This window comes from Geotrypetes seraphini, chromosome 8 (assembly GCF_902459505.1).
Source record: "Geotrypetes seraphini chromosome 8, aGeoSer1.1, whole genome shotgun sequence".
NCBI lineage: Eukaryota > Metazoa > Chordata > Amphibia > Gymnophiona > Dermophiidae > Geotrypetes > Geotrypetes seraphini.
Genome location: NC_047091.1, coordinates 6882919 through 6907734, shown reverse-complemented (window position 1 = coordinate 6907734; position 24816 = coordinate 6882919). Strand labels below are relative to the sequence as shown.

At 43.6% G+C, this 24816-nt stretch overlaps 1 protein-coding gene across 2 annotated transcripts in view; it reads right to left on the bottom strand.

Moving 5' to 3' along the window:
* Positions 1-24816, bottom strand: part of SESN2 (sestrin 2) — a 51098-nt gene that overhangs the window by 9005 nt on the left and 17277 nt on the right. Inside the window, exons 1-4 of one of the 2 annotated variants that reach the window (XM_033955403.1) lie at positions 23906-24073; positions 8276-8341; positions 5684-5881; positions 4949-5131 (exon numbers count right to left, since the gene is read on the bottom strand). In XM_033955403.1, the coding sequence (XP_033811294.1) occupies positions 4949-5131; positions 5684-5881; positions 8276-8341; positions 23906-23989 (531 nt within the window). In that variant the 5' untranslated portion in view covers positions 23990-24073. Of the gene's footprint in view, positions 1-4948; positions 5132-5683; positions 5882-8275; positions 8342-23905; positions 24074-24816 lie in introns of those variants that run through there. The other variant, XM_033955402.1, reaches the window with a different exon arrangement.

The following is a 24816-nucleotide window of genomic DNA, read 5'->3' as shown; positions in this document are numbered from 1 at the left end:
TGCTAAAAATGCTGCTGTGATGCAAAGAACCCCATGCTGTCATAGTAGCCAACCGGACTAAAGGGTGTCAAAAACATAACACATCATATTTATGATTTTATCTTGTTGGGCAGACTGGATGGACTATGCAGGTCTTTGTCTGCTGTCATCTACTATATCACATACAAACAACAAAACATAATCTCATAATAAAACGCTAAGCGCGCATGCGCACTCGCACCGCCGTGTTGCCTGATCTGTAGTTCCGTGACCGACAGATTGCGCATGCACGCTTACCACACACGGCCAAAGTTCAGATGCGCTCCAAGTCGGCGACTCGAGTGTCTAGGATCCATGCCTGGTAGCAGGGGGGTCAGCGCCGGGGACAGGGGGGGAGCGGCGGCAAGACCGCCATGTCAATGAGGAGGAGACGTGGGGTGCAAGCGCAGCCGAAGGGAGCCCTTGGGGCTTGCGCGCATCGACCTCTGGGCAAGTGGGAGTTGTCGCTGCCGAGGTGGGCTTTTAAGGAGGTGGCCTTTTAAGGTGGACTGGGACAGTTGCAGCCAGGCGCCCTGGCCGGTTTCCGTCTAGCACCCGTTAATGTTAACGGGCTAAAACACTAGTTGGGTATAAAGGGTTAAGAGACATAAGCATACAATGCAAAGACAACTACAACTATTAAAATGAAATCTAGAGCCCATCTGGTGGCTCAATAGCAATGTACTAACTCGAAAAAAGGAGCTATATAATAAATTACTTGTGTTGTATTGCAAAATATCTCACAAAATTTCTCCACAAGATTTTTGCTGTATATCAAAAATAAATAAATGCAAATAAACAAAACGTATGAACAACATACTAATCTAAATATAGGTGTAAGTGCTCAGTCACCAACCATACAGTGTCATATGAAATGCCAGCTTTGGTTGTTTTAGAGGGACCATCATCGCACTTATCTGTCTTTGGCGACATTCCCTATAGAGGCAGGAGCTTGGCAAAACAAACCAAATTCGTGATAGAAGTCTATCCGTTTCAAGTGCTATGAAACCTGTGAACTCCGTGTTCGTAGCACTTGAAACGGATATACTTCTATCACGAATTTGGTTTGTTTTGCCAAGCTCCTGCCTCTATATGGAATGTCGCCAAAGACAGATAAATGACTGTTGATAATTCAATCAGAGCTTTTGTTGCCATTATAAACTCTCATTCTATATTTATACAACTATTTGTGGAGGGCAGGTAGAGGGACTCTCAAAGTGCGATGATGGTCCCTCTAAACCAGTGGTTCCCAACCCTGTCCTGGAGGAACACCAGGCCAATTGGGTTTTCAGGCTAGCCCTAATGAATATGCATGAAGCAAATTTGCATGCCTATCACTTCCATCATATGCAAATCTCTCTCATGCATATTCATTAGGGCTAGCCTGAAAACCCAATTGGCCTGGTGTTCCTCCAGGACAGGGTTGGGAACCACTGCTCTAAAACAACCAAAGCTGGCATTTCATATGACACTATATGGTTGGTGACTGAGCACTTACACCTATATTTAGATTAGTATGTTCATACATTTTGTTTATTTGCATTTATTTATTTTTGATATACAGCAAAAATCTTGGAGAAATTTTGTTGAGATATGGCTCAATAGCAATGCCATATATCACTGTGGAACAGCTGTGTTCTCTACAGTTGCTCTGTAGACAGCACAGACAGTCCCTTGTTTTTTGGGGGGTTGGGAGGGAGATTTGGGGTATCACTCATTACGCTGTAACTAGTAGCCATACTTAAGGACCATGATTACAAGGCTCAGAGAGCAAATAAGGGGTCAGCAAGCAAAGTCATCTGCATTAGGATCCCTCAGACCAAGGTCAGGCAGCGGAAGCACAGCGACCGGGTGAAGTGAGGACGTGTCCAAAGGAGCAACGCCACCGAGACACACCATGGAGGTGGCTGGGGAAAATACTAGTTATGAGATTGACCACAAAAATTTCAAAAGTCAGAAGAAAGTATCTGGCTCCAAATTTGCGTTTAAACTGCAAAGGATCCAGAGCCTGGCAGGATGGAATTACCAGAAGTATCTGGCTCCAAATTTGCGTTTAAGCTGCAAAGGATTCAGAGCCTGGCAGGATGGAATTACCAGTCGTACCAAGCCCTGAAAGTCATGAAGGCCGCACCGCCAGGCTAGCTGAGCATTTGGTCACCTGCTTCAGCAGGGAAGAGGATAAGTTGGATGATGATGCTGCTGTGCCTCCTCTCCCCTCCCCCCCAGCTGCAGCACAATATAACGCTGTAAACATAGTAAATTTGTTTAATCCTGGCAAGAATCAATATGAGGAGAGCCCAAGGACTCCATCCTAGCAAGTTTCTAGGAAAAATTTGCAGTTTTGAAGAAGCAGGGAGCTTTAGAAAAAATAAATAAATATCATTAAAAATCCAAGATGGCTACTGTCAAGAAATTTGGCCACAGTACTGGTCGCCGTACCTCAAGAAGGACATGGCAGTACTTGAGGGAGTCCAGAGAAGAGCGACTAAACTGATAAAAGGTATGGAAAACTTTTCATACACTGACAAGTTGGAAATGCTGGGGCTATTCTCCCTGGAAAAATGGAGACTTAGAGGAGACATGATAGAAACCTTCAAAATCCTGAAGGGCATAGAGAAGGTAGACAGGGACAGATTCTTCAGACTGTGGGGAAGTACAAGTACAAGGGGGTACTCTGAGAAATTGAAAGGGGATAGGTTTAGAACAAACGCTAGGAAGTTCTTTTTTACCCAGAGGGTGGTGGACACATGGAACGTGCTTCCGGAGGTTGTGATAAGCCACAGCACAGTACAGGGGTTCAAGAAAGGTTTAGATAGATTCCTAAAGGTTAAGGGGATTGAGGGGTACAGATAGAAGTAGAGGTAGGTTATAGGAATAGTCAGAGACCACTTCACAGGTCATAGGCCTGATGGGCCGCCACGGGAGCGGACCGCTGGGCGCGATGGACCTCTGGTCTGACCCAGTGGAGGCAACTTATGTTCTTATGATATTTTTTCACACTTCCCAAATAAAGACCAGTGATTTTAGGATTTTTCAGAAGGGGGGGGGGGAACACAGGGAACATCCAGAAACCCTCAAAATCCCATTTTCAAACCTCCCCCAATATTTCTCACAGGCTGTCAACTTGTGTACTCACTATGACCTGAGAAGCTGTGCTGCAACCTGCTTTCATCTCTCTTACAGTAGCTGGATCAGAAATTTCACTGCCACAATGCTGGGAATGGTTCTGGAAAGCTGATCTTCGGGCTGCCAGTCAGATTCCTATGTCTGACTACACATTCACCCCTGCGAACCACTGAAAGCACACCAGGATGGGCGAAGGCATGACAATGCAGCCAGCACCCTGTGAGACTCAAAAAGCCTCCTAAAGGCACCCCCAATAGTCTGCGCTTGACCCCTGATTAACAGGAGAGGAGGTAAGACCACCTCAGGGACAGCCCTGAGCTCCAGAGAAACTAAGCAGGCTGGTTAACAGGTACCAAGTGGGATTGGCCTGTCAGCTAGACTGAAGTCTGAAATCTCAAGCAGGCAGAGCTTCAAATTTGCTCCCAGCACTAAATTACCCAAAAAGGGGACAAAATTATATAAAATTAAAATAATAAAATGGGGAGAGCAGAACCAACACTCATGCAGGCATGCATGCAGAAGGAAAGAACTGAAGGTGGAGCTAGAAAACCCAGTGAAGTACAACAGAGGCAGAGTGAAAAATTCTGATTGGATTCATTCTGCAGCAGCATGCAGCTATGGGGAAATAACTACTGTCTAGAACAGGGGTCTCAAAGTCCCTCCTTGAGGGCCGCAATCCAGTCGGGTTTTCCCCAATGAATATGCATGAGATCTATGTGCATGCACTGCTTTCAATGCATATTCATTGGGGAAATCCTGAAAACCCGACTGGATTGCAGCCCTGAAGGAGGGACTTTGAGATCCCTGGTCTAGAATCTCTCACCTATTGCACTGGAAAACCCCATATATGTAGTAATTATAGAGTTCAGCTGGTAAAGGAAGAGCCAGAAAAAAAAAAAAGAGGCCAGTTTGACAGAACTCAAGGAACAAAGCTGCGAAGAACACAGAGGACGGTTGTTTTAGTGACAGCACCAAGGCCCAGATTCGATAAATGGCGCCGTGGTCAGTGGCCGCCTGTCACGTTTTCAATCATGCAACACTGCCATTTATAGAATCACGACTTCGTGAAAGGTAGGCCAGGGTTTTCAAGACCTATGTTTCTGGCACCTACCTTTCATGTGAATCATTGCTACAGAGGCCTTTTACGATGCCTCATGCCTACAGTGGCATTAGGCGTCAAAGTGCCTCTGTAGCTACAATGCAGGCGTCATTAGGTTTTTAATCTTTTTTTCACGGTATTTTCCAGTTAAGTTAGACGCCAGTAGGGTGCCACTGCCTACTGGCACCCAACTTAAGGCACCATTTATTAAATATGGGGCCACATGATTTATGGAGGGGGAACAAAACCTGGGTATAACTGTAAATGAAAGCTCATGGCACCAGATTATCCAAAAGCTCAGTGGAGGAAAAATGCCTTCCCTCTTTACTGGCGTCAATGTTTGAACTACGCAAAGGCTGGTAGGGATAAAAATGACCTTGCCCTGAGCCAAACAAATCCCCATTGTAGACTGATAACTTCCAAAGGCCTGAAATAATGCAATCGTGTCTGGGTAGCAGATCCACACTGAAAATCTAACAATTATCAACCCTAAAAAGAAGCCTGCAACAATTTGAAAAAAAAAAAAGAAAATAAACCTGTGCATAGCCAGTAAGGTCCATCTCCAATGCTAAAGTTTAACCCGAATAAGACTTCTCAATGCTGTGTGTATTTAAAACAAATACCAGTACAATATACCAGTACTAAGAGATGCCTAGTCTTATCAGGACATTGAGGTGCAGTGCAGCCCAGCCCAGCCCCCCTCACCTCGATATGCTCTTTGGTTATAAGCCACGGTTGATGTGCCAGAATCTTGTTGATCTCATTCAGATTCTTCAGTTTCTGTGGCGCACACTGCAGCCCATGCAGCCAGACAGGGTTTCCACCCACCTGCAGAAACTCTGCTATGTGAAGACTCACCAGGTAAGAACACTGATGTCTAGCAGCCGCCTAATGAAAAAATAAAGCGGGGGTCAGATTCAAAAAGGTCAGCTCCAAGAAGCAGACAAGATTTATGGCTCACTACATACAGAAAAATTAGCGGGGAAGGACTGAGGGGCTTTAAAGCCACATTGGCAGACATCAGAACCTGCAACACCCATGTGTCATAACCGAAAAATTATTCCGGCTTCGACTGTCCAAGACTAAGTGCCTCTCCCAACTACCACATAGACAGTAGAATACGAGTACACACACAGGATAGCGAAGTGAGAGGAACAGGGAAAGGCCCATTCAGCTTAAAACAAGTTAGGGCTTAGAACAAGGTTCTCTCAAGTACCCAAAAGATCTCTCTTCCCAGCTTAAAGATTTATAACATGCCAACCCTGCTTATCAAATAGATTTCTAAGGCAGGCTTGCAGATGGGAAAGGAGAAGGTGCTGTATACAAACTCTAGGACAAAACTGAGAGAGCTCAGACCGTCATCCGACCCCATACATGTGATGGTCCTCATGATACTTATAGAAAATTAACTGGTTCTCTTCCTCCCTAAAAAACACTTACCATAATGGCAACATAGTGGCGTTCTGGGAATGGTAACGGACCATCCATCTGCAGCAGGTGGTACTGGGTCTTCCAGAAGGTGTTGAGGTACTCTGGATGCAGCCCCATCACCATAGTAATATTGTCCACTCTGCCTGTTGCCACAAACGCCTCAATGAAAATCCGTCTGTCGGAGCTCTCGGCCCCGTCCTGCAAAATCTGAACACACACTATGGTCTCAGGCACAGTACACACACCAATACATGTCCCAGGTAGCCAATATATTTAAATTTTGGTACCTAGAGCTAAGTGGAAGAGCCGTCACTCACCACTCACCAGCAGAGCAGAGACTGAAGGAGATGGCATACAAAACTTTCAAGCAAATAAAAAAGCAAGCCTAAAGTTAAAAAAAAAACAAAAACAAAGCCCTAAAAACAAATGCACCCAAGTTTTCCAAACATGTATTCATTCCATGATAAATTCAAGGATTTTGCTGAGCATTCATATGTATGATGCAAGAGTACAGAAAGCAAAATGACCCTGAGAGACACTCTTACTGTATTAAGAAGATCCAAAATTAAAAGACTACATACAGCAAGGTTCACTGTTCCTTACAAGGTCAGCTTGCAACACATTAAATGGAGCTCTTGTCTTGCTTAGGATAAATTTAGGTTCTTTTCCAGCATATGTGTAGAATATTCTGTGCAGAGTTAATGCCAGTAGCCTGCACTACCCCCCCAAAATAAGGAAGACTGGGATTAATGGGCTCTCTGCAAAGAGTAAGCATTGTATGGTGTGTTTTTTTTAATGCAAGATCTCAAAAAAAAACCAAAAAACCTCATTTTCTCAAGAATTTAAGTGGGTTATAATATAAAACCTACATAAAATCACCACAAAATCACATAATATATCTCTTTGGTTGTAACTCATATGCTTCATGTTCTCAAACCTAGTCCTGGAGGAACCCCAGCCAGTCAGGTTTTCAGGCTATTCACAATAGATTTGCATATTCTTTGTGGATATCCTGAAGACCTGACTGGCTGAGATGCCTCCAGAACTAGGTTTGGTAACAACTGACAAAAGCATTCAGCCAAATGTTCTGCGAAGCCACATTGGGCTCAAATAGGACTCCTAGCAAGTTGTGCTGGGTTTCTCAAATGGAGACAAACTGGACTCCTACCATAACAACCAAGACAAGAGCAGTCAACTGATCAGCTACTGGTTCTTCATTTTAACCAAGGGGAAAGGATAACACACAAAGCCACAAATGCAAACTTCCACAAGCAGAATCTGAACAGATTTTTGTGTGGTCCAGTTGACTTATTCTATTCATATTCTCTAGGAACTGCACCCTCAAACTCTAAACTAGAAGTGCATTATCCTACCTTAAATATTCCTTCTGCCTGTAAGAACCCTATGAAACATGTGGAAAGGAGGGGACTTCACACACACACCCCTGTATGCAACCATATACAACATCTAAAGATTAGAGGAATTATTTATCTTCGAGATATACTGATAACTTCTGGTTGTGTCAGAGGAGAAGCTTCCACCCACACATGCAACTGTAGGCTTCGCCAGCATCAGTTTCTTTTCTAAAGCACCGAAGGTAAGGGGAGGGAGGGAGATAGATTTGGCCAGCAGGAGGGAAGGTAAGAGGGAGGGAGGCAGAGAAATTCTCAGACCACTGAAGGGCGGTGAGGTGGCGAGAGGGAAGGGTGGATGCTGCGGGGACGGGGCGGTGAAGGGGATGGTGGTCCGGTGACAAGGGACAGATTTTTTTCCCCGTGTCATTCTCTAACCAAGAACTGAAGTTGCCCTTGAAAGAGACTTCTAATCTGTAGAGTCAAACCCCTCCGCTGGAATTTATTCCAGGGGGATGAAGAGAAAGGAATACAGCTTAGCATGCTCCTCCCCCACCTCTCTACATAAAGTATACTAGCTATCAATCCCAATTTTCTAAAATTTATATTTAAAAAATAAGATGTAAAAGTGATCAAAAGCTAACAGCCATCCAGTGCACTGAAATCCATCTTCTCTCCTCCTCTCCCCGCCTAACAGGCATGACAAGTTTTGGCACCTGAATGCATTTCCCCATCGCTAGAAGGTTTACAATATAAACTTGAAGCTGAGGCAACAAGAGTTAAAGTGACTTGCCCAAAGCCATAAAAGAGCTGGAGAGGTTTTTGAATTGGGCTCCCCAATCCTCAGCCTGGCTGCTTTTAACTAGTCTACTCTACCACTTTTAAAGATACCCCTTCCCCCATTTCAGTAGTTTCCATCATGTCATTATTCCCCACCACGGCTTTAGGATCTCCAGGGGTTAAGTTACTACTTAGATATTAAAAATTTGAGAACATGAATCAAAGGAAATATTCCGTTCCAGGATCCAGCAGCTTCCTGCTTCCAAGTAATGTCACACTTAAACTGTTTCCAAAAAAAAAAGGTGGTTGACTTCAAATTAGATAATACAGGCACCATCCCAAATCACCAAACAGTTTTAAGGCAGGGGTGGGGAGGGAAGATATCCTTTATTTCTGGCAGAGTAATGTGTGGAGTAAGAGTGTAACAGACTGGTTTAAGAAAGTTTTAAACAGTTTCTACATGGCTTACCTCCTCAACAGGAATAAAGGCACTCGGACCCCGGGCCAGCTGCTGAGGGATCTTCACTCTTCTCTCCTGTCAACGACAGAGAACAAGTACCGTAAATACCAGGAGAAAGCAGCTGCTCAGGATTTTTTGTTTGTTTCCAATGCCCGGTTCATAAATGCAGATGTTTCTCAAGAGGAGACTGGGCATGTACGGCATTTCTCTTATACAGAGAACGACTGGGAACCAGACAGCCAGAAAGTCAACTTATGAAGTAAGGAAGAGAGAGGAGTTCAATACTACTGCTATCTTTATGCCTCAGCCTGCTGACTAGGCAGGCCCCCACCTTTAAAAAGTCTGACTTCACTTGTAGCAATTTCCCTGCCCGAGTTGCATCAACCACAGGACAGCGACGAAGACTGGTGTGTGGGGAGGTGGCTCCGCCTACCCAGGAACCCGATAGCATTCCATGCTGATCTATCAGCTGGTTCCTCATACCGCCCCAAGCGTGGGTGAAAGGCCAAAAAAAAAAACCCAACAGCTTCTCACTGAAGGCATGGGGGAGCCAAATAGCATGCAACAGGCAAGTGAGCAATGTCAAATGAACCCATTCCTAGCCCAAAATACCTTAATTATCTGTTGGTACCATGAATACGTTCACATTTGAGCCCTTGAACACTTGTCAGATCATGAGCTCCTGGGGCATCAAGCCACAGTTCAATATAGTATATTAAGGAAAAGGCGATTATTCAAAAAGAAAAAAGAAAATTTCACCTTGGGTTTCTCTATCCCCTCTTCCCTGAAGGTGAATTTATCGCATTTGCAATATAAATGAGCCAGACAGTGCCATGACCTGGACCAGACACTAGATTAAATACACTAATTTCCCAATGTGTACCAACATCCTGCTCATCATAAACAGGGCACTTCCACTTTGCTTCTCACTGAAAGGGTCAGCTCATCTGTCCCTTTCAGGTGGCTGCATTAGATAAAAAAACAGAAGTGTCCAGAAGCTTGCAAATCTGCTGATCACTTTAGCTAAGAGATTTCATTTTAAAGCAGGACTCAAGAAGGCTTTGTCATCAGGAAGGTTGTAAGCTTGAAACAGGCAGGCTATGGTGATAAGATAATATTTTAAATTCTGCAACCGTTTCTGAATGATAAGGAGCGCAAAAGAGACACCATTCTCACCCATGATTCCTGATCAATTAACTGCACCCAAATATACAATTCTGTAATAGGAAACTGCACGGCATGCTACAACAGAGTGAGGTTTCTTATTCAGAATCCACTCATGAAGGGCAATTGGAGGGGGGCAGTACACCATACCATTAACTAAGGCTAGCTTTCAGAACTCGAGCCTCAGTTTGTAAGAGGTTCATGTAATCAAAGGCAAGTGGGGTAGCATGCATGTGGGGGCTGGAAAATGAACTGATCAATGGGAGAACTGAAGAACATGGGCAGGAACACGGCTGTGCATGTTTTGGGGAAAGGCAGAGCACCTAAAGATCGACAATTGTATTTTGTGGGATTCCAATTTGCAACACACTTATGAAGGAGCAAACTTATAAAAACACATGCCACGTGCCTCTAAGCCAAGAATGGAGCTTTAGGTTGTGGTGGGGGTAGGATGGATGCCTTCTGTGTCAAGGTAATAGCTGCTTATCCAACTCCCATTATCAGCCAATGTGAAAAAGTAATTGCCCTCAAAACTTAATTGGCTGCACTATCTTTAGGAGCAATAATTACTATTGAAGAATCTCAGATAACTCTTCTTTGTAGAAGGCTTGAGAGGGAACCATAACCACAGGACAGATTGTAGGCCTGTGTCTTGCAAACTTTGGGAAGCCGTGGCACACTAAACCCTGTGGCTGGAGGGCATCCGGAAATGCATGGATGTCAACTCGATGACATCACATGCATGCCTGATGTCATCACGTTGATGTCCGTGCATGTGCGAAGGCCCTCCAGACAGGGCCTTGAGCCACCAGTAGGGGTGAGGGTGGGGGGTGCTGCAAGAAGAAGTGCCGGCACCAGTTGACTGCCTACAGAACTTGCCTCTCACTGCAAGGGGCATGTCCTGTAGCAGTTAGCTGGCATCTCACGGCACACCCAGAATCTTGCTGTGGCACACAGTTTGCAATACACTGCTATAGGCCCTTTCAGGGTGGAGGCACAGCTCCAGGGGGCCCCTGTGGGCTGGGATGTCCTTCCTTTCTTCTCACCCAGTTATGAAGTCCCACTCGTCTGTAAAAAAATGCAAGGTGGTTGCTGGGCTTCTTCCACTTTTACAGGTGAAGGGGGCTTAGGGAAGGACATTCTGGATGGGGGGGCAGGAAGAAGGGAGAAATGCTGGGAGGGCATTTGGTAAGTGGGGAAATTGGAGAGGAAGTGGTGAGGGGGTTGCCCCTCCTTAATTTCTGCACTGGGGCTTCAGTATGTCTAATACCAGTCCCAGGGATTGAGGTGGGGGGGGGGGAAGAACGAGAACTTCTTGTCTGAAGATGATATCCGGTGACACGGAACGCACATGTTTTTGTATTGCTGCATGGACATATTCTATGGACTCTTCTGAGCTGGCCAGAAACTGACTACTACAAGCATGCTCTTCTGGGATATTTTGCAATTTCCTAAAAGGAGTTGTCACTGCACCCTTGGAATAATTTGGGCAGGCTGGCTGGAAAGTAATGTGGAAAGTAGCATCACTGTTTTTCTCTTTAATATAACCAAAATCTTACCTTTCCTCTGAGCACACTACCAAAACCCTTATCACCGTAAGTACTGCAACTTGCTTCTCATAGGTCTTCCATCTCCTTTTTCCCTTTCAATTCGTTCAAAATTCTGCTGCATGACTTATATTGTCAAGAGTCCCTATGCTCATATCAGCCCTCTCCCAAAGTCACTTCACTGGCTACCTATCTATTTCCGCATATAGTTCAAACTCCTCTTATTGATTTACAAATGCATTCACTGGGCAGCTCCCCAATCTCTATCCTCTCTTCTCTCCTCTAACTCTGGAACTCTGCTCATCAGATAAGTCTCTCCAATTTGTACCCTTCTCATCTACTTTCAACTCTCTTGCTGCATCGTAGGCCTGGAACAGACTACCCCGAGTCCATATGTTGAGCTCCGTCTCCACTAGTATTTGAATCTAGACTAAAAGCCCACTTTTTCAAGATTGCTTTGCAAGTGGGAGTTAGGAGTTAAGCACTCATGTGTTTTATCATTCCCTCTCTGAGAAACTTCCAAATTCCCTACTTGCCCTGTTTGTCTGCTTGATTAGATTGTAAGCTCTGTTGAGCAGGAACTGTCTATTGAATATTTAAATGTACAGGGCTGCGTACATCTAGCAGTGCTATAGAAATGATTAGTAGTAGGGTTCCAATACTTCTCCATTGGTTCTTACTATGGTCAGATGGAGACCCAGAGCTTTAGATTTGGTTTTGTAACCCTTTCCAGACCAATATATTTCAACATGTTTTCTTCTCTCTTCTAGGATTTCCTTTGATTGCAACATGCATTCTTGTAGAAACTTTGTGGTGGTTTATGTATTTGATACAACTCCTTTTTTTTTTTGACATAGCAAAGCAGTTCATAAATCAAAACTTATAGAAAAGAACACATTTTGACCACAGTACTTCAGTTTCATGGTAAGATTCAATATATTGTAAGGTTTAGATTCATCAGGGCTGGCAGCAGCGTTCAAATCAGCTTTATGAGTTAAATGTGGTTGTTCAAAAAGTTCCAGGATTGATTTTATAAAAATTTATTAAATAATCTTACAGCTTATTCTATTGGGTCCCCTTCAAAGTACTCCCCTTCCCTATGTATATACTTCCCCCCCCCCAACGTCATTTCCACATCTGGAAAAATAGTCCTTAAAAGCATCTTCAGGAATTGCCAAAAGTTGCAGAGAGAAGACACAGTGGATGGAAGGAATTGAATGAGAAGATGAGGAAAGCAGAAACCAGACAAAGGTAGGGAAAAAAAAAAATTCTATTTATTTATTTTCTTTAGGAAAAAGTAGTATATTAGTTGTGTTGATAAAAATGTATAAACCAAGCCCTGCCAGCTGAACATCTCTTTCAGCAGCCAGAACTTTGATTTATAAGCACATAAGCGGTCCATCGTGCCCAGCAGTCCGCTCCAGCGGCGGCCCCCCAGGTCCGTGACTTGTAATTGGTCCCTACCTAAATTATTCATCCCCTATTCATTTAGTACCTGTACCTATACCCTTCAATCCCCTTCTCCTTCAGGAAGTCATCCAATCCTTTTTTGAAGCCCAATATTGTACTCTGCCCCATCACCTCCTCTGGGAGCGCATTCCAGGTGTCCACCACCCTCCGAGTGAAGAAGAACTTCCTAGCGTTTGTCTTGAATCGTCTCCTTTCAATTTTTCTGAATGCCCTCTTATTTTTGTTGGCCCGGTTAGCCTGAATAATCTGTTCTGCTCCACCTTCTCTATGCCTTTCATGATTTTATAAGTCTCTATCAAGTTCCCTCTAAATCTCCGCTTCTCCAGGGTAAAGAGCCCCAGCTTCTCCAACCTTTCAGCATACGAAAGGTTTTCCATGCCCTTTATCATCCTTGTCGCTCTTCTTTGGACCCTCTCAAGTATCGCCATATCCTTCTTAAGGTACGGTGACCAGTACTGGACACAGTACTCCAGATGTGGGCGAACCATCGCTCGATACAATGGTAGAATAACCTCCTTCGTTCTGGTAGTGATACCCTTTTTGATGATGCCCAACATTCTGTTCGCTTTCTTTGAGGCTGCTGCACATTGCGCCGCTGGCTTCATTGATCTATCCACCAATACCACCAAGTCTTTTTCTAGGAAGGAATAAGCTAAATATTGCAGTACTGAGGCTTGTATGGATGCTGCAAGGATGGGGCGGTGAAGGGGACGGGGACAGATTTTTTTCCCCGTGTCATTCTCTACTCTTGATCTAGAGAAACTTGCTGGACTGATCCTTTACTCCTGGGGGAATTCTGCACAGGCACAAAGGAAGCAGTAATAAACCAGAACTGTTGCACTGTCCTCCCCACAATATTCTCATTCCCTTTCTAGCACTTTTCAGCAGTGCAAAAAAAAAAAAAAAAAAAAAAGTGTTCAGCCGCATACTTCTGACTGCTGAGTTTAAATCACACTGAAGTAGAGCCCACAGTTCAAATTCAGCAATCACAGCCTATGCAACAGAGGAATAGTCGTCTTCTTCCAAATTACGCTGAAAAGTGCTAGGGAGAAAAGCGATAGAGGGTTAAGCTGTGTACAAACCAGAGGTACTGCACAGGGTCGACAAAGAAGGGCAAGCTGGGGATGCCACAGGAGGGGGGTCCCACAAGCAGGGAGGGAGAGAAAGAGCAGCAGAGGTATATGGGAGTGAACTTGAGAGAGAGATGGTGATGCGAGTACAGGGTGATCGAGAGCGTGTACTTGGGGACAAGAGGGATTTCAGAAACGCACTTCTCCCTCCAGATTCGCGGTTTCAGCAATCGTGGTTTCGATTCAGTTTTTAGCCTCCTGGCTCCTCCCCCCAAATTACATCAGCTGGCATTGAGAAAATCGCCGATTCCAAGTGTTAACAGAGAAAAATCGCCGATTCCCAGCACTTTCTTCACCATGTTTTGCCTCTCCTTCAGGAACAGGCCAGGTCTCTCACCATGTTATTTGAGGTTTCACCATATTCATGTTTTTAATAGAAAACAGCGAACATGAAAAAATTATTCATGATTTTTCTGTATTTGCGGTTCTATTAATCCCCTATCACAGCGAATACGGAGGGAGAAGTGTAGTGAAAATTAGGGACTGAACCTGCCAGGAAGCAAGGGGAAGGGAGAGTGGAAATTAAGGTTAGAAAGGCATTCATGCAAGTTGGGAACAGGTCAGGCCTCAGCTGGAGCAAAGCCGAGAGTATGAACAAAAATGAATATTTCTAGGACTTTATGCTGGAAGAATTTTAAACAAAACCAGAGTTCAGAATTAAAAAAAAAATTCTGCATACATTAAATTTTTGGCATTTACCAGGTGAGGTTGGGTTTTTTTTTCCTCCCTGGCATGGGATGAATCGGACTTCGTTTCTGGGCCTATTTGGTGCTGCCTCCCCTATGTGTTTCACAGTTTCTTTGCTAGGAAGACACTTTTTGCTCAATCTAAAATGGCGCTAAAGTGACTTAATTGTTTCTAAGAAAGATTCTCTCGTCTAGCAGAAATCAGGATGTGTGTGCTGTCCTTACAAACAAGGCAGGGATCAAAACATCCCCCTCTACAGGGTTTGTGGTCCCTTACTTTTGATGATGTTAATTTCTTTATACTTTTACATATGGAGATCCAACAGTCAAGCCACGGTGCTTGAAGCTCAGCTTGATATCTAATCCTGCAAATTCTGAACACATTATACTACATAAGAACATAAGAAACGCCTTTACCGGCTCAGACCCTAGGTCCATCTAGTCCGGCGACCTGCACACGTGAAGGCCAATGCTAGGTGCTCCCTGATGGAGCACCTTGATTACCCGTATCCCTCAATGTGATTTGCAAGAATGTATGCATCCAACTTGCACTTGAATCCCAAAATGGTAGCCTCCGTCACAACCTCCTCCGGGAGAGCATTCCAAGCGTACTAGGTCTGACTCAAGTTGATACACCCTGAAGATCTAAACTGAGGCACACGCTAAAGATGTCCCCATTTCAACAAGTCCACCTGGCCTCTTGAATACAAGCCCCGCCGTCATCTTGGCGTTCCAGGAATCGAGAGGTGGGAGGAGGAGAGGAGCACGAGCAGAGGGAGACGGTTGGAGTTCGCAGAGGATCCTCCACCTCCTCTGGCGGTGAGTGACGGTGAGGGAGGAGTTGCTCCGTGTTCTGGCCTGCCTCCGTGTTCGAAAATCGAATTCGGCATGGAGGCACACCTCACAGCGCCAGGAATCACGGAGTTTCAAGAACGCATGCGCGCTCTAGGGTTTTATTATTATAGATAAGACAATGATATAGATCAGCTCCTTGGTGGAGGGATCTCTCAAAGAGGATGACTAACACAGCAAGGTGTTTTCTTTATACTAATGCTTGCTATTACAACTCTCCCCGTTACTAAACCACAGGAAATGCCAGCATAATCTAAATACTAACAAAGACCTTCATGCTACACTCATATTTTATTTAAAGACACTTAAAGGTGTTCTACGCAGGTGGAACTCTGGTCTTTGCTCTTTGTGAGATGACAATGGTTTTAATTTTAGATTACGCTTGTGTGCTTTTCCTCACACTTCAATAAGATGAAGTTACACAGAAATAGAGAACAGAAGAGCAGAAAGACAATATGGAGTTGTTTGGACACAACCATGCCATTTGCTAAGAGTATTTACTAAAAAGTGAAATTTTCAAACGTGTGCATGCATGTGTACAACATGTTTAAGCAAAGCTCATGGTGGTAGTATTAACTTGAAACCCTATTTCAGTTGCTATAGTTTAGTGGCAACTGTCAACTATATTTTACATCATTTTTGTGGTTGTATTAATTTTAACACTCTAAAGCCATCACTACTGTTCAGTACATTTTAAAGTAAACATGTTTATCATAGCTGGATGGAAAGCCTTACATACTCATCTAATGACAGGACAGGTTTGTCCAAAGACATCTTCCCTCTGGCAACAGTTTCGAGTTTCATAGGCTGGAAGGAAACCCATCAAACCCTGCTCTTGCTACCCCCCAAAGAAAGTGGAGACAATAAGCCCAATGGGGAATATTAACCTAGCAAACTTCAGCCAGTATATGGTAAATTTAAAATTAAAGATATGATAGCCTGGATACGATACTTTGCTTATTACAATGCAGGCAGTCCCTGGTTTAAGAATGACCAACTTACGTCAAACCCATACTTATGAACTGGGGTCCTGCCTCTCCCTTTCTGCGTAAACACACCCTTTCTTTCTCCGTTCCATATCCTAATGCGATCCTCCTTGTCTTGCCCTCTGTTCTGCATCCCAAATTCATGCCACCTCCCGCGGGTGTTTACCTCCTCTGGCCAGCTCCCTCCTCCCATTGCAGTTCATGGCTGACATGGCAGCCTAACCCTTCAGGCCTCCACCAGGGGCATTTACTTCCTCTGGCTGGCTCTCTCCTCTCGGTGGCACTTCTGTTAGTGAAGTCACAGACACTAGTTCCTGCACGCGGCTTACAGCTGACCTTGGAAGGCTTCCATGTCAGCCGCAAGCCATGTGCAGGAACCAGTGGCTGCATCTTAGTGAAAAGTGTCACTGGGAGGAGAGAGCCGACCAGAAGAGGTAAGCACCCGCTGAAGGCACGAAAGGTCAGGTTGCTGTGTCAGCCGTGTGCAGGAACCGTGGCCTTGCAAAGAGAACTGCAATGGAAAGAGGAAGCTGGTCAAAGGAGGTAAACACCCGCAGGAGGCATGAATTTGGGATGCAGTATGTAGGAGAAAATGACAAGAGGTGCGTTGGGACATGGAAGGGAGGAAGAAGGGATGCATTGGGACACAGAACGAAGGGGGGAGGAGGAGGGATCACAAGCTTCGGACAAAGGAAGGAAAGAAGGAGCATGAACTTAGGAGATGGAACAGTGGCAGTAGTGAGAGAAAGATGCTGAGGTGGGGGGAGGGAATAGAAAGGGAGAATGTGAACATGGGGAAATGAAGAAAGAGGCGAATTGTTGGGCATAGGGAGAGAGAAAAATATTGGACGTGGTAGGAGAGGCGTGAGGTTCAGATGCACGGGGAAGAGAAATGAGGGAGAAATGTTGGATATGGTGGTGGAGAGGGAACAGAGGGACGGATGAAGAACAAAAGTGTAAACCTGCTATCTTTTCTATTTAAACTACAGTACTTTGTTTTGAAGACTATTTAATGTTTCATGTTTTTATAGACTGTGTACTGTACAGGATTCAAGTTACATACAGATTCAACTTAAGAATGGTTTAAAAAACAGAACTCATTCTTAACCCAGGGACTGCCTGTATATGGACAGATGTAGAAATGATATATAGTAATAGTAATGTTTTAGAGAGTTTTAAAATGTCTAAGGAGAAAAGTTGAGGCATTCACCCACCTACTGTCATCCAAGGCTGGACTGGAGTTAGGACCGACAGATGCTTTAAAGTTATTTTCTGATCTGAGGAAGAAGGGGTTACCTTCAAAAGCTAATTATAAACTACATTAAATTAGTCCACTAAATTTTTTCCTTTTGGTTTTACTTCTAAACAAATGTTAGAATTAGTTCACTCTTCTATACCTTGAAGAGTGAGCTAACACAGCCACCACACTATTTCACTATTAGACAATAAAAAACAAAACTGTGTATTAACACAAAAGTAATTGTAGTACATGAGCTTTCAAGACCAAATCACATCTCACTTTCATAAGCAACATACAATAACCAGCGCTGCAAGTTTGATAGGCTGAAGCTATCCCCTAATACACAAGAGGGGTCAAAATATCTAAAAAATAAAGCAAAAGAAAGAATGTTAGACTCCCTTTGACTCAAGTGCTCCCCTTTCTAAGTGATGGTCTACCCTTGACTACTATATCTTTTATCAGATTAAAAAAAGTCTACAGAGATGAATTATATCCAGGGAGGGGAAAAAATCTGCTAGAACACTGGGCTGCTGATATAACCTCAAACAATTCCAAAATAGGCTGAATGAAGAGAATGGAAAAGCTGCCGACCTACTTGGCCAAAGATAAGACTATAGCAGTCAGAACCAGCCCTCATCCACTGGCAGAAAGGGGAACCTAAGGGCAAGACAGTATTTATACACCTTGGCATCATCATAGACTCCTCTCTCTCCTTCAATGACAACCTCAACTTCTTGGTAAAAAAAATGCTTCTTTAGTCTTCATATGCTGAGGAAAGTGAGATCGTACTTTCATCATTCTCACTTCACCGTCCTTGTTCAATCCACCATCCTCTCTAGACTGGATTATTGCTACTCCATCTATTTAAGTCTAACAAAAAAAAACTCCATAGACTTCAGCTAATCCAGAACGCCGCGGCCAAGCTTATTTTCACAAAAGGCAAGTTTGACCACGTCTCCCCACTCCTGTCCAAACTTCACTGGCTCCCAGTTCACTCCAAAGTCCTCTTTAAATGTGCCTGTTTAGCCTTCAAGATCCTACATGGCATCCTCCCTCCCGTTATCCCACTCTTCTGGAATTCCTCTAAACCCAATTCCACTAGATCCTCCCAAAAACTGAAACTATCATTCCCCTCTGCAAAAGGTATATCCCACGTAGGAAAACTAGGAACATCCCTCCCCTTTAGAACCACAGAACTCTGGAATAACCTCACATCCCCGCTCAGAGTTTCAAGTTCCCTCCAATCCTTCCGCAAACACCTGAAAACTTGGCTCTTTTCAAAAATCTAATACTTCCCGATTTTTGGTTCCCTGTCCCTCTCTATCTTCCTAGCTCCTTTCCTATAACCCTTCATTGTAGCTCCTTTTCAACCTAACCCTGTAAACCGTGCCGAGCTCTACGCTTGTGGAGATGGTGCGGTATACAAACCTAAGGTTTAGTTTAGTTCTCTCCACCAGACATTTTTCAGCCCAGAAGTTTCAGGAAGGTAGAAGCTATCTAGAGGATGGAGATAACAGAAGGAGAGCCAAAATAAGTTTCTCAAAACTTTTACCCATTTGAGAGTTGTATGCCCTTTCTCCCATTCCCACTCCCAGTACTGCCCCAGTGACAAGACACTTGGTTAAAAAAAACCAACCACCCCAACAATACATACTCAAAGCTCATACAGTACTTCATATTTGACTAGGAAGATAAAGATTCTTATTCCTAAAACACATCCCATCACTGGCCCCCACTTGTGCCCTGTTTTACACTGAGAAACAAAGCGTGACCATTCTGTAAAGAAATGCGTCTCAGTGAGCTTTGCGCACTCTGGTTTCCTGCTTACCTTACATAGCACCTAGTCCCTCTCCTCCACTCATCTTGAAAACTCCAAATCCCTACACTCTTGCATCCCACAAAGTCAAAAAACTTCTTTGCTGTTCAGGCTTCCTCTAAAAAAAAAAAAATTTGTAATTGTAGTAGTATACCAGCCTGAGGTCTGTCTCCTGCAGATTTCACAGATCAGAAGCAGGATTGCATCAGACAGAGTCAGGGTTAAAGCCCACACATGTTATTGAGTGAGTTTTATAAGTACATGGGACCCAAAGTTAGAAAGGAGGTATAAAGTTACTGGAGCCAGGCAGCTATGTATAAAAATACATTCTCCAAAACCTAAGCATCCATCACCCTACAGATAATCAAGTCACATGGAATTTGCTTAACATGTCCATCACCTATTAACTAGGTCCAAAAGTTTAAGCAGATCTGGCAAGCCTGAGGTTTCTACAATTACTTCTCAAAAAAAGGATTTCCACATCACCAATGTCTCATTTACTATGCAAATATTGTAACTCGCCTAAAACACAGGATTGCATAGGATATACATCTGAAAAATAAATGTTCACAGCACAACTTTGTCTTAGTCTTAAATAAAATATCACAAAGTACAAACCAAACAAATCTGTCCTAAGTTAGCAGTTAAGAAACAAAACCCCTGAAAGCAAAAGCAGCTTGGAGAGATAAGAAAACATCATATCGTAATTTTCGCTCTACTTTTTGAATTGCATGGCCTTCTCCTAACAGGCCCACTTGGAAATTTCTTCCAATCTGTATACCTTATACTCTCGCTCAGCAAATTGTATATCTATAATTTTGCTTCCTAAATGTTTCTGCACTCTGTATTTCCTCTGACTATCTGCACATTGTAACTCGCTGAATGTCCAACTCTCTTGATTGTAAACCGCCTAGAAGTCGCAAGATTATGGCGGTATAGAAGAATAAAGTTATTATTATTCTCTCTAAACTGGCTGAAGAGCACACACAATGGGGCCCTGTGACTGATGATCAACGCTAAACCGGTTCTAACCGATTTAGCGTCAAAGCATTTTAGCGTCCGATGCACATAATGTGGCTCTGTGCAGTCTTTTTGTGCTTTGTAGCATCCTCCAATAATGCTATGTAAATTTAGGGCTCCTTTTACTAAGGTGTGCTAGCGTTTTTAGCACACGCCTTTGGTTCAGGCTGAGAACCTAAACAATATGGGGTGAGAAGAGGTTTAAAAAAAACACCTGCTACCTAAATCCTTGGGAAAACGTTAAGTTACAATTGCCAAAGCAAGGGAAGTAAACCTACTCAGACAAAAATACAGTCCACCCCGCATCATTTGTGACCAAGTTAAAACTAAATTCCGAAATACAGGGATAAGTAGCCAACTCCAAAAATGGGTTTGGGGTTTGTTTTTTTTACTGCTCTGTACATCTCGCCTTTGTTTGGTCTGAACCCTCAACTCGGCGTAACTTTTCAGAAATCAAATGCTCTACACAGTAATAACTAATAAGGCAGAGTTTGAGTTGACCCATAATTAAGCAACAGCAGTGTAAGCCTGTGGAGGGTTCCCGAATCAGTCTGGAATGCTGTCCAAGCAGCCTTTATAGCCCCTAAGTAAAGAGGGAGTCAATTTAGGGCCCAGGATACAGCATTAGAGTGCTTGTGCCTGGTCCTAGTTCTCAGGACTAGAGAATGACACGGTGAGACCATCACCATTCCAGTCCCTCTGGATAACCGTGGGAAACCATTCCCATGTCATTCTTTAAAGAGAGAGGGAGGAATCAGTCTGAACGGGCCCAGCCACTGACCCTCAAACCTTGCCTTGAAGAATGTTGGTGTAGAACAGTGGTCTCAAACTCACGGCCCGGGGGACACATGTGGCCCGCCAGGTACTATTTTGAGGCCCTCTGTATGTTTATCATAATCACAAAAGTAAAATAAAACAGTTTCTTGATCATATGTCTCTTTAGCTATAAATGACAATATTATTATTGGAGACTTGGCCAAAAGGAAAGATTTATAAACTATGAAGAGTTTTACCTCATGCAAAATTGTCATTTCTTTAATAAGACATTAACTATTTTTTTCTGCGGCCCTCCAAGTACCTACAAATCCAAAATGTGGCCCTGCAAAGGGTTTGAGTTTGAGACCACTGGTGTAGAAGGACTGAGGTTGAGATAGACACTAAAGAATGACACTCTGGTATCTAGAGCCGATACTGTGATGTCATAATGCTTCATTCCACCAATAAGAGCCAACCTCATCAGTGATGTCACAATGGGTTCCTTATCCTATACTTGGCTCACATAAGAATCAGAGTGCAAATGGGCCCAGCCACTGACCCTCAAGCCTTGCATTGAAGAATGCTGGTGTAGAAGGACTGAGGTTGAGATAGACACTAAAACATTACCAGTACAGTACATTTTTTTTCATCTTGAGGATGTCTATAATTGGAGGTACTTGTTAGATAAAAGGCAGCTCTATAATTATGGAAACCCAGAGTAGTTCATGTTTGTGTACTTGTGGTTGTTTAATAGTAGGTGTTTACAATAACAAACAAGGCTAAAACTCTGGATTCTCCTAGTCATTTACCGAAAGAGCTGAACTGGCCAATCCGACTGCCAAATTAACCACAACAATAACTTGACAAATCTAATCCTTCCTCCTATTTAGCTAAACAAGTTCCTGTTGAACCAGAACGTACGCAGGTAGGGCTAGTCTCAGTTAGGGTGCTAGTCTTTGACCAGAAGGCCACCGTGTGAGCGGACTGCTGGGCAAAATGGACCACTGGTCTGACCCAGCAGCGGCCATTCTTATCTTCTTATTCCCTATGCTGGTCTTGTCCCAGAGGCTGTAGTACTTTATTTTTTCATGTTAAATCCTCTCATGCAGCCACTCCCTAATTTAGAGTACAAAGTCGTCTATAAACACACTCAATGTCCAAGAAGAGACAAGCAAAGTTCCCCAGACTTACATCTGCAGGAATGGAAAAAAAACCCGGACAATGCTCCTAAATAATTCAATTCCAAAAATGTTCAGAATTCTGGTTCAAGCACTTAAGGCGAGAACTCCTTCCCTTCTACTGGGTGTTTAGGTATTTGAAAAAGTCATCGGTCATTTTACTGCTAAAAGTTATTTTTGAAGTGTTTTGTGGTTTCCATAGAAAAAGTATGCAAAGTCTAGCCTTTTGAAATCAAGCTCCTCAAAATTTATTGGCTTGTGTTTTTAAACTCCAAGGGGCCCCTTAACTAAACTGAGTAAAGTTTGTAGAAACTTACGCTAGACACAAGAATATATCACAAGCAGGGCAGGATTAACCAATAGGCCCAAGTAGCGAAGAAAACTGAAGAATTACAGGACAGCCCAGAGAGGGACGGTGAAGCAGAAAAACGTAAATGAGGATCTCTAAACCAGATCTCACCATCAGAGAGGTACACAAGCCACAAGTTCAAAACTGATGTTCCTACTGCACTAGTATATATCATACAAGTTCTCTAGTCTACTGAGCCAATGATAAGATTCTGTCGATACCAAAGTACTCTTTAAATATTTTAGGTTTAGAGTGTAAAATTTCCTTGCAACTACCATACCAAATCATCCTCCTCTGAAGCAGAAATACATTTTAAATGAAGACCAGCTGTCTAAAGCTTCACAAATCATAATCCACTGTGCTGCTTTACCTACCCATATGCCATGTGTTCTTGGAGATTAAGAATCAGAATCGGCTATTAAAAAAAAAAAGGGACCTTTGCCTTCTGCTCTGAATTACCCATCTCAACCAGCACGGATTTTCCCACTGGGACAAAGACAAACATTTAAGCAGAACTATCACCTGTTATTTGCCTTTAGATACCCTACACTAAAAAAAAAATGCCCGAGAAAGAACAAGGGAGGGAGAAGATGGACCTGTTCGGACATGCCCCATCTTTAGCCTTGCAAGTTCATCAGAGTGAAACTACTTAATTCAAACTACAGTTTGAACAGCTCAAGAAAAAGCCAGATAAGGAGAACACTGATCTATTTCTGATTGCAAAACAAGAAGATCGCTGAAGAGTTTGGGACAGTAATTGGGCTGTTAGGGTAGCTGAAGGTCAGGGGGGACAAATTCAGATTTCTGCCCCCTTCCTAATACAGACATTGGATACATCTGTACTTAACAATAATCTAGTGTCCCGCAATCCAGTCGAGCTTTCAGGATCTTCCCAATGAATCTGCACTGAAAGCAGTGCATGCACATAGATCTCATGCATATTCATGGGGGAAATCCTGAAAACCCGACTGGATTCGGCCCTCAAGGAGGGACTTTGAGACCCCTATAGCTGCACTTTTTTGCTGGCCTTGGACATCTTATGCTACAATACCAAAGAACATTATTTATGGCTAGCAAGCCCGATTCTAAAAAATACTATTCTAGGATTTTCTACCACTCAATATAAACACACGCCCTCAAAAGAATCCTTAAGGTTTTGGTCGCCTATATATATATTTTTTTAATCCATCAATTTACTGCATTGTGTGCTTTTGTTTTTGATCTAATGGCATCTGTCACTGCGGTCTTCGAAGGCGTCTCTAGGTTTGTAAACAAGAGCAGTCTGGCTTTCTCTCAACGCACAGAACCAACGAGATCAGTAGCCACAAAATGATTCCTTACGTTTCCCCCAAGAAGTGCAATTCAAAACCCCGCCCCCCCCCCGCCCCAAACCCAGCTCCTAGAAGTCATCTTTTGCACCCCCACCAGTAGATGCAGCCGGTTACCTCGTTCGTGACGGCCGCATAGTCTTTGATGGCAGAGCAGCGACAACTCCGGCTGCAGCGGTAATTCGTACCCGCTACCCTCATGCTGGTGACGGTGGAGGGGGGGCGGGGAGCAGATGGTGCGCTGCCCGGATAACCCGACTCAACTCTCGCCTCCCCACAGCATAGCAAGAACGAGCACAGAGCTCCAGCAACAGCTGCTTTTTTCTGCCCGCACGAGACCGCCTCGTCCAATCGGAACAGCAAACGCACTCCTCTCTCCGCCCCCCCCCTTGGGTCACGTGGGCTCCTCAGAAGCAGGAATGCTGGGAGCAGTAGTTTAAAAAAAAAAAAAGGCCCCAGAGCTCGACTCGAAGCAGCTTTTGCGAATCAGAATTTTTGTATTTCAGAAAAACCGAGGAAAGTTTAAGATGGCTCATGAACAAGAATCAAATTATTCCCTACGCAGCTTTTTCATTGTTGGAAAATTAGACGACGAAGAGCGCAAGCGTTTTTCTGTTGGGTGGGAATTGTTTTTTCAACACAGCATAAGAGATTAAACAAACAAAAAAAAGCAGCTGTCTCCAAACACTCAAAATGTTGTAAGACTAAGACCCCCGAAGGCTACTTCTGGAGTCTTTCAAATCTATTTTCCTGTATTTCTTCAATAAAATGTTATAAATTAAAATCCACTTTTCTCCAGGCCTGGCAAAGCCACTAAAATGTTGCCCTGAACCACCACCAAAACATTTCAAAGCTTAACGTAAATGGCCTATCTGTGGCTATCACTGCTACTCCTTCCAAAACGAATTTCTTTTTAAATATTACATTTTGTTTGTCTCCTTTTCAGATAACACTTTTGAAACTGATGATTTAACATTCTCTAAAAAAGAGTCATTCTTGGCAATAAAAGAGCCTGTTGCACAAAAAAA